The 11,067-nt window shown below is 35.7% G+C and overlaps 1 protein-coding gene across 1 annotated transcript; it reads right to left on the bottom strand.

The window, feature by feature from the left end:
- Positions 1 to 2,236: 2,236 nt before the first annotated feature.
- LOC136840115 (probable ATP-dependent RNA helicase DDX23) lies at positions 2,237 to 10,647 on the bottom strand. Its single transcript, XM_067106512.1, has 5 exons — positions 10,436 to 10,647; positions 8,117 to 8,320; positions 5,916 to 6,021; positions 4,796 to 4,960; positions 2,237 to 4,205 (listed from the first exon to the last, which is right to left on the bottom strand). The coding sequence occupies exons 2-5, from the start codon at positions 8,305 to 8,307 to the stop codon at positions 2,295 to 2,297; spliced, it is 2,373 nt and encodes a 790-aa protein (XP_066962613.1). The 5' UTR covers positions 8,308 to 8,320; positions 10,436 to 10,647; the 3' UTR covers positions 2,237 to 2,294.
- Between the last annotated feature and the right edge of the window lie 420 nt (positions 10,648 to 11,067).

The raw sequence follows: 11,067 nt of genomic DNA, 5'->3' as shown, positions 1-11,067 counted from the left end.
TAGATGCTGTCTTAATAACCACATAAGAATAGACACCGTTCATACAGTTTCTCGCTAATTGTGCATCTTGTGATTCCAACTGAAATGGAAGCCACTTGGGGCACAGTCCTCAAACAGTAAAAGGTTGTTTATTAAATCACTGTAATTTCTTTGATTTAAAGTCGTTTCTGAGTGTGCTCATTTTATTTGGAGTGTGTAATGTCCTTTGTGAATTGAGAGAAGCCAGCTGCAGTATTCTTGTAGCATACACTAGATCTAGTGGTAAAACTGTTTTGAGGAAAGGGAGAGAATAATGACCTTCAAGAAATCAACACAAGAAATTATTCCACAATAGTCAGTGAAGAGCAAAGGATATCTCTCCTAGTTGTTCATACATAGTGCATTATGTTAAAGACTACATGTGGATTGTGGAGGGCACTGCCAAGAAGCCTTAGTGTTCTAAATGCATTGACAAGGAAGTATGTATTGATTCAGTGAATGGCAATAAAATCCCAAGCATTCTTCAGTCAAATTATGCAAAGAACATGTCTAAGATATTTCCATCTTTCTTCATCATAATCTCATCTACTCGTGGAACTATAATTTCCATTGTGGTATCATTTCTCAGCCTATCTTATCATTGGATGGCTAATATTCTTGAAGTTTTATTTGCAAATTAACAAAATCTAGATGTGGTTTTATTGTTACACCATGGTTCACAGGTGTGGCAATAGTGATTGCTCTTGACTTATTTGTAATCTTACTTTCATATGTAATTTCAATCTGTTTGAGTTCCAAACCTTTTCAACCTGCGTATTGTTTGATTTGCAACTTTTAGTATCAAAATTCCATCTCAAGATAACCTGTATTGGATACCATTGGTTTGTAAATATTTGAAAGATTCAACCTCATAAATCCTTTGTCCATCTAATGTTATTTCATCCCTTTTTGTTTACTGTTCCCATTTCAGTACTCCAGTTTTTCTTTGATTTATTTTGAGTCCCATCTCACCACTAGATATATAATGTATTCTGTTAAGTAAGTTTTGCAAATTTTTGTGTTGTACTGATTAAAACAGCATTCCTGTATAGTATGCATATTCAGCACCAAAGTTCTGTTATTCCAGTCAAAACTCACTTCATCTCTGACCACTGTTTTTATATTATAAAATCAATGAGAATGGCAAACAACGTAGGTAAAATAACATTCATTTGACAAGTCCCTATAAATGTAAACTTTGCATCTACTTCGTTCATGGATGATTTTAAGCTGCTTTACAGATTTATCAGGAATGTCATAGTGATGCAAAACTTTCCATATTGTTGGTCTGTGGACGTTGTGGAATGCATTTTATTATCAACAAAACCAATCAGCTTTACATATTTATCAGGAATGGAATAGTGGCATAAAACCTTCCATGACATTGGTCTGTGATCATTGTCAGGTGCCTTCCATAATCAACGAAAGCCATCACCAAGTGATTTTTACATTCCATACATTATGGCTCGGTATGTAAGCATAAATATTTTAACTGTACAACTCGTTGACTTTTCAAAAACCAACCAATTTATTTTTCTAACCAGCCAGTTTTTCTCCAAGCTTTTATTATTTTTTTTTCTAGTTTTTTATACCTTCAGGGAGTTTTGTCCCTGCCTGTAGTGATCAGATCCAGTTGGCAAAGATGGTAATACCTTGATTAGGGTTTGAGCACCTGCAGCCTTGTAGGATGACACCTCATTGGGTACAGGCTAGATCAAAAGTAAAGAATTGTGGCATTGCTTAGGTGGAACACATCATTTGACAGTAGGGTTATAGATAAGGTTGAGGAGGTTAGCATGTTTTCTCTTCAGCTTCAATGGCAAGGATCATTGGCTTAATCAGCTAGAAACTGCACACTGTAAGGAACTAGCAATTCTTCATTTGGCTAAGGAACCCTCCATGGATACTGCCACTTGAGTGGATAGGCACAATTCACAAGTGGTCCCCAAACCAGGGAACATGGGGGAGCCAAGAATCTTTTGGTTTATTCTTTGTAAATAGATACCATCATTCATGTTTTGATTTCACATAGATGTCTCAAAGGAATACGTATGCTATGTTTACGTAAACAGTGATAGTTAATCTACTTACCATCACAATGTTCAATAAAAGATACACTATATTTTTTGGACATAGGATAAAGGGAAAATATGAAGGGAAAATTCCTTAAATTAAAATTTCTCAAGGTTAGCTTTAAGGTATCTCAAAAAAATTCTGGTTTTGATTTTTCAATTTTTTATAAAAATTCTTTACAATCAAAATTCACATACTAAATATTAAGCAAATATTTTCTCTTCCCTACGTTTCTTGGTCATCACAGTTCCTGGTTTATGCTGAGCATCAGGGTGATTAGCAAGTTCAGGTGGGCATGTGGACACTGGCGAAGATAATATAAGTTGTTTTAGATCATAGAACAAATGTGAATCTTCCTTTGTTAAGAAGGATATGGCCTTTCCTGTCTTTCCTGCACGACCAGTTCGACCAATTCTGTGAGTGTAGTCTTCAATATTCTTGGCCATGTCATAATTGATGACCAGTGATACATCCTTAATATCAATACCACGACCAGCTACATCTGTGGCTACCAGAATATCTTTAGCACCTGACTTGAGGTTTGCCAGGGCATGTTCTCTCTGTTCTTGGCCTTTGCCACCATGAAGAGTGGTGGCATTGTGACCCAGTTTTTCTAAACCACGTGCCAAAACATCTGCACCTTTCTTCTGATTGACGAATATAAGGACTGGAGGAGTAATTCCATGCTTCAGTATGTCCAGTAATTTCTTTCTCTTCTCCTGTTCGCTCACCATGTACACAATCTGTTCAGTTCTCTCGACAGGTTTGCCTACGGATCCAATATACACATAAGCTGGGCGACGTAAATATTGCCGAGCCATTCTCTCAACTGAGGGAGGCATAGTGGCTGTAAACATAACAGTCTGTCTAAACTTATGTTTTGACAAGAAATTCTGCAAAAGTTTATCTTCATCCTCAGCATCATCAGTGTCTGGCTTTTCATTGGTTACTGGCATAAATTTAAGAATCTTCTGTACATCTGGCTCAAAACCCATGTCAATCATTTTGTCAGCCTCATCAAAGACAACATATGTGCACTGATTCAGTACTAAGTACCTATTTTCTAAGACATCTACGAGACGACCGGGAGTTGCAATAACAATCTCACAACCCATTCTCAACTTCATACCTTGTTCTTCCCTTGATAAACCACCAATTACAGCTACTGTTCTGATACCAAGAGGACCACCAAATTTAGAAGTCTCCTCTTCAATCTGCTGAGCAAGCTCACGTGTTGGTGCCAAAACCAATGCATAAGGTCCCTGATCTGCATCCTCTAGCCTTGCAATTTTAGGAAGTGACTGGATCCATTCCAAAAGAGGGATAAGGAATGCTAATGTCTTACCTGAACCAGTTTCAGCAACACCAATTATATCTCTATTTTGCAGTCCAATGGGAATTGCCTGTCTCTGAATTGGTGTTGGCTCTTGATATCCTACACTTGAAATGATGTCTAAAATGTCCTTCTTGATGTTAGATTCGGACCATTTTCTTATGGGATTAGGAATTCGCCCTCCTTTAATAGCTATGTTGTAATCTTCTCTAAAGATTCTCCAATCACGTTCAGTCATCTGCTCAGGTGACTTCTCACTCCAGTGGCGATCATCCCACCTCTTCTTGTCTTCTTTCTTTTGTTCTTTCTTCATACGTATAACCTCCTGTTCTTTGTCTGCTTGTGTCTGTCGATGCTCAATGTAATTCCCATAAAACTTTGCCTGCATCTTTTTTTGCTCCTTCAAATCAAGCCCTCCAAATTTACCTCTCCCAAAAAAGTGTACAAGATGTTTGTTTATATACAATTCATTATAATCGACAGAAGTGTCTTCACCTGCATCCCAGTCAAAGACAAATTTTCGATCATTTAATCTTCGAACTTTTTTCTTCTTTTTAACAATGCCCAAGTACCTTTCATTGACAGCATCTCGTTCTAATTGCTTTTTCTTCTCCAATTCTATGTCTTCTTTGTTTTCCCTGGGCTCACGGTCACGCCGAAGACGATCTCGTTCTCGAGGGTCCTCTTGTCGCAACGCCTGCTCTAGCTCTCTGCGGCCATCTTGATACATAACTTCCCGAGCTTTTCTTTCTTCTTCTTGCCTCTTACGCACCTCTTCAACCTGCATGGGAAATATTCACGTCAAAAAAGATGAAATGACCTAAAGTCACTTTTAAAATTTATTCTTAACATCAAAAGCATGACTAAGTAACAACAGGAAGGCTGGTCAATCTTTTAAACGTACTGAAACATATATGCAACAGCTAATGAGTTAGTTATCTTCACTACTACGACATATTTAGCAACAACAATTGATGCTGGCTTGGGAGACACAAAGGATATTAATTTTTTTTATTAATGTGAATATTTTTGTTGTCATCTTAAGTAATCCATACAGTATTCACAATCCAACAACAATGAATACACACAGTATTATAGTGATAAAAATCTTTTTTAAAAATCAGACCAATCACAAGGATGTCAGTCAGTCACATCCTCGCACACCACAAAGGATAGACTGTTTCATCTTAATTTGCTCAAAATCCCAATTAGCACCCACTTACAGCTTGTCTCGCACAGTGAATGAGAATGCTAATGCATTTACATAGTGAGGGATCCAATATACAGTACCAAGAATCTACTCTACTTCTACTTAAATACAGCAATAACATGGCATGCTGAGCAAACAGAACTTAAAATCTTGCACAGTACCTCATCTTGACGTCTCTTGAGTGCCTCGGCAGCTCTCTCTGCCTTTGACAGGAATTTTGGTCGGCTAAGAGCCTCCTCTTCTGCTCTCTTTCTAGCAACCATCTCCTCCAGTGATAAAGGTTCTTTTTTCACTTTCTTTTCCTCTTCTTTTTTAGCCTCTGCTTCCTGAAATGTATATTTCAAATCAATGACTATTACTTTTGGATAAATATTAATAAAAACTGTATTGAGATAAATGGTTGTAAAGGACTGAATAAAAAATGAAAGCAATTAACAATGGAATTATTCATAGTGTATTTACTACAGAATGGAAATGGTACGCCAGTACTAGAAATTTTCTGTCATTAATTTACAGATGATTAGCCTTAATCCCAGATTTTTCCATTGTTTAAAAACCTGCCCTTACTGTTCATTTTGTGAGGTCACTTTAGTCCAAGAATCTACTTAATCTTAAATGAAATTATATAAAAATCCTTCACATTCTTTACAAAATGTCAAGTTAATGACTACAGTATATAAAAGCATTACCAAATTTTTGCAACAAAGCCTAAAGGCCACAAAGTGCTGAACCACATTACTAACATTTTCATTCTAGCCAATTTAAACATCATAACTAAATCCTGCCTCTGGTTGTTTATTCATACATTTACAAAGCCAATGTATGAGATTTGTGGATACTGATTTCTTTATTTACACAGTTTTCCCAAGATGCATTAACTCTTTTTCATTTGGGAGATCTTCAAATATCCAGGCTGTAAGCTGAACCCAAAAATGTGAAGGTGGTTAATTGTTAAGGAGTGATTAACTGTCCAATTTGAAAAATATGGAACAATATATTCAAGATTAAAAGAGGTATAAAAGCAAAGCAAAAGATTAAATTGACCCCTCTAACCCTATATATATTTATCCAGCAAGTAACACGAGTCATGACAACAGATAAAGTTTCTTAATTATTTAGTTTAACAACTAGTGTGCAAAAGATTAAAATATTTCTCATTCAAGTATGTGAAGACTGAATAAAAAGACAATCTCTGTAAAAACTGGTAAATGCTAGACATGAAAATGTATTAAGCAGCAACTCAAACAGTTGGTTCTTGAAAAGTATCATGCTAAAACTCACTTCTTCCGTTTTTACAGTTTCCTCCTTAGCCTTCACTTCTGGTGATCTTTTGCGCTTCTCTGGACGTTCTCTTTCCCTGTCTCTGTCTCGGTCACGATTTTTTTCCCTGTACAGTATGAGAAGAACGTTATTAATAAGCAGTAACATGAATTTTTGTTTAGCAGCAGTTCTTCCTGACAAAGTAATTCTCTGAATGCCTCTCCCAAACAATGAGATCAAACTGCTTTGTGCATTTTACTTTTCATCCTTTCCCTTTGGAGGAAAGCTAGGTAGGAGAGAATGTAATTCCTGACTTATTAAAACTAAAAGAATAAAAATGTGTGAAAACAGAATTTCCAGCCTTGCTAGAAAGCAAGGAATCAGATGAAAAATATCTCAAATTCATCTGTACGTTGTAAAGTTATGTTTATTCTAAGAACTACCACTGAACCTCCAGCCATGATTGCTATACATTACACAAAAATGGTCTAATGTAATAATGACTGCCTCTACTTCATGAAAAATTCCTTCAACATCTGTATCAACTTCTGCCAAATTTTATTGTTTGGATGTCTTGCAAAGCAAGACAACCAAACTGAAAAAAAAGAATGGCACACAGATCAAGTAATCTATACTACATTACAGCACTACCATCCCTGTAGGACCTAAATAAATTACTAAGTGGTTTGATTAAACTACTAAATAATTAAAATTTTCATAATATTTATTATTTGGATACCTACTGTTAAAGATGGCTTATATCGCCTCACCTATTTGCGTGGAGATGTAAGCTACTTTTAACAGTAGGTAAGATTCATCCCATATTTACATTACCGCTTTCATTATAAATTTGTTTTACAAGACCACAGAATCACATTTCTTAACTCTCACAAGGCTAACCATAAATTTGTTCCTAAATGAGAGGGAACACTCAAACTAGGCTGAAGAAGTGGGACAGTTTGGGAAAGGATCAAAAGTGAGAGGCAAAACAAAAAGTAATGTTGCTGGGGCTGAAGGGAAGCTTCAAAGAATCATTAATACCATGTACAGTGTGCTATGCAAGGCACACTGTACAAGACAAAAACAAAATTATTGATTTTCCCAAGTACAGTAGTTGTTTATTTTGTATGCTAAATCAAAGGGTACATTATAATACAACTTGCATACTATTTGTACCTAGGATCTATTGTAAAAACTATGAGACATAATTACTTGCACATGAATTATAAATGCATAATAGTTTACCACAATATCATCTATTTCTATGGAATTATGCTAACTCTTCTTTAGCAAAATCCAAACTGAGGAAATGGAAACAACATGTATAGTACAATACAGTACATGCACTGCATCATTAAAAAGACAAAATGACAACAGTCCAGTTTGTTTGTATTGAGAACTGGATGTTTTATGAACTGGAATATTTTTTTGTCTGCTAAATATAGAAATAAAAGGATTTGACTACTGCAGTTGCATGATCCTTCTGGGCCTACTGTGTGAGTGATTTCTACTGGAAACAAAAGTTGAGAGCTGGGAAATACAAATGTGGTTTTGCTTTCAATTAAAAACTCTTATAATAGGGGCATGGAATTAAAATAACTAATCACCACTTTAGTTTCTTTAAAAGAATTATATATGGTCATACTAACATCATCTACAATATCACACTTGAATAGGTGATGTCAAAGGTGTCAAGATTCAACTTGACTCAAGAAAACACGTTGATGGGAGACGGGTAGTTTACCTTACCTAAGGTGTCTTTTCGACAAATATCAAAGCAGTTTAATTATGTCAAAACATTTTGGTATCTGGTCAGTCTATCCTACTAAAGTAGCTTGAAACAGACACTTCTTAGTATTTTACAATTCGAAAATTATGTAAATATGGAGTAATGGACCAGTCAATAGATGACTGAGACATGTATAGTATTACATGATTTTTCATCCAAACCAAACAAATTTTTTATGCAATTTATTTTTAAATGACAAGACTTCATCCACATGCCCCTGTTCTACCAGAATTTTATTATACCATTTCATAAAAATACAGTCTTACTTGGCTCAATTATCTAACATGTGTAATAGTAATGTTCAATCACTCTAAGTTTAATAAAACTGAAAAATGGCCCCAGTGCTCAACTTGACCAACAAAGAGAAACACAGAATGAAATTATATATCTTAAGACATAAGCTTAACGCAAGTATTTTTTATCTAAAACTTACCTGTCCCTATTTCTGTCTCTATCTCGGTCTCTCTCACTGCCTCGATCTCTGTGGGAGTCTCGATCTTTATCACGGTCACTGCGGTCTCTGTCACGATCCCTATCCCTGTCCCTGTCGCGATCACGTCTGTCCTTTTCTTTTCTTTCCTTCCGGTCACGACGGTGTGACCTTAAGCCTGTGTCCTCATCCATATTTGAGTGTTATCTGTGAAAGAAACATATACTGTAAACAGTCTGGCAATGCTTGCACATAGCACAAAATGTGAGAACAAAATTAATGAACTAACTAGAACACCAACAAAATGCTTAAGCATTTGTTAAATTTCAAATAACTTGATACTTCAGCAGAATAGTTTTTAAAATAATTCCAATTTTTCGTGGTAAACACTGAAATACATACTTAACTGGATTTCAGATTGGGTTTTCGAAGCAAGTTCAAATTGTAAAGGTTAGTTAGTTAGTTATAAATGATTTGTTTAACCAGACCTCTGAACTCTTTTAGGGTTTGTAAAGTTGATTCTGTTTCTTACAGCAGTCATGTGCTAGCCCACCTCTACATGCAGTTTTTCTTAGAGTTATGGATGAATGCTAGCCAGCCCCTTCAAGCAGTATTTCCATCAAGGCAAGTGAAATATATTTTTGCATTGCTTCTTTTTACTTTTTTGCACAGTGTAGAACACAAATTTTTGTTTAACAAAGTTACGTGATAAGATTTATATGGTTTGGTGATATAAGTGTTTTGTTAATTAGGGTGTTAGTGCTAGAATCCTATATATAACTATCCTTACTGTTGGCACCTCTTAAGAAAGCAGCCAATTTCAAAGAATAACAAAATTCCAAAGGAAGGGTGTAGTTAGGACATTCTCCCTGAGTAATGTAGTGAAATTAAGAATCATTATGCCAAAATTACTAGTTTGTGACTCCCATGAGTCATAGCAAATGGCACCAACAGCTTTTCTATCAAGCTGGAATGCTCAGAGTTCAGAGGACAAACAAAAGCTTTTTAACTACAGAGTTGATTAGCCCAACAACCTATGATTCGAGTACCTAGCAGATAGCAACCTGTGATTCGAGTATCTAGCAGATGAGCTTTCCAGCCTGTTCTGGAAACATTGACAATGATTACTGCAATGTCAAATGGGTTCCAAAGTAACTCCTACCAAGAGGTTTCTAGGAACCCTCCACCAGCAGAAACCTCTCAGATACTCCTTGTACACATTTACCTGCAGCTGTTGACCCAATTCTTTACTGTTGCTGAAGTTGGTTGTAAAGCCTGTTCCCCTGGAAAAGTTTTTGAAAGTTACAAAATCTTCAATGCCACAGCCAAAAGATCACTTTTCAGGAGATCCTCTGATAATTTCAGGGATTCTTCATCTCTGGCCTGAGTTGAATTGGTCTGCCTCTTGAAGCTATATTAGTTACATGAAGATTTCAAGTAATATCATATTGATTATGATTGGAAGTAAGCACATTGTAGTCCATGCTTACAATGCAGTCTTTCTCTGTGGAAGGTGAAGCCCACAAAACTACCAGTGACAGAATTCCACTGAGGCTTTTTCATCAAGCAGCATTTGAAGCAGTTAGGGTAAGACAACGATAATGATGAAGACTTGGTATTTGGTAGTAATTCAGTGTAGGGTGTGATAGGCATAATGTTTTAATACAAAGACTACCATAAAAATGGCCACTTCCCTGGGTACCAGCTGTTTATTAGTCAGGAATGGCAAAAAAAAAGAACACCTAATTAAGAAAAAACTCTAGTATTAATATAAGTTTTTTACATAGCCTAGACTGTGACCTCATTTGTAAGGAAGAAAACTTGAAAGGGAACAGAACAGGTTAGGCTAGGTACTTTCCAGCTGAGAACGTAAAAAAACAAAATGGGGTGAAGTTCTAAAAAGTTAGGCTAGCCCAGGTGCTACGTCAGATGGCGACAGAGCTCGAGTTTATAGATAATCAATAATAATAGCTGCAACAAACAAATAGATAATTGGTGTAACCAATGCTATGCTGTATCACAACAGTTCAAAAGTAACTTACGCCTCTAGGCTACGTAAGCTGGTTAATACCTGCCCCAATACTCATTGATTACTCCTTGCGTGTTTTTTTTTTTTTTTACTTTACATGTAGCATATACCTATATAAAGTTAGTCACCATCGCATTTGATAAATTAGGTTTAGCCTGGTCATTAACACGTTAAATTTGACATGCCAGACTATAGAACGAAGCGTGGAGGCCAGTCTGTAGTCTGGCCTACCGGTAAGGTATATCCTTTTAGCATATTCAGTATCCAAATAGACGGACGTCTTTCATACTTACCAAAATAAAATATTGTATAAAATACAAGAATTACAGTGACCACAAGTCGAGAAGATTATATCACAGGAATTGTCGCACTTTACTGTTTGCACAGCAGAGTCTGAGCAGACACTCCAAAAGTTTACAAATATTACACCAAGTGTGCGAGGTAGAACTGAAGGATTTCTATGAAACGTCATGAAAGCTTCGTAATTGACCCTAGCTTTTGTCTTATTGTAATTCCTAAATAAAACAATAATAACACAAGTTATTTTAATGGTCAAATACGTTATTCACTGTTTTTTTTATTATTTTTTGGGGTGGAGGCTCGTCTGACAGTGCAATAAAGAAATAGTACTGTATTACAAGAAAATTACCTTTTAAACCCATGAAACCATTGCCATTTTTTATTTCTATTTTGAATAATTGTACCATGTTTAGATAGTTTATTAATTTATTTGTTATAATGATGTTCTTTGCATGCCTCTAATTATTTCTTTAATAACGTCTTGATCAAAACAGGATAGAGGTTTCTAATTTCAAGACGTAGAATATTTTGTTTATACAACGTTTGTTTTGCTTTGACAAATCATAGATACAAAATAATTATTTACTAACAGTGAATTATAGTCAAGTATCAGGTATCATTATGT

The sequence above is a fragment of the Macrobrachium rosenbergii genome, chromosome 7 (genome assembly GCF_040412425.1).
Source record: "Macrobrachium rosenbergii isolate ZJJX-2024 chromosome 7, ASM4041242v1, whole genome shotgun sequence".
Lineage (NCBI taxonomy): Eukaryota > Metazoa > Arthropoda > Malacostraca > Decapoda > Palaemonidae > Macrobrachium > Macrobrachium rosenbergii.
The sequence above is the reverse complement of the archived record's forward strand: the minus strand, read 5'-3'. Positions and strand labels throughout refer to the sequence as shown.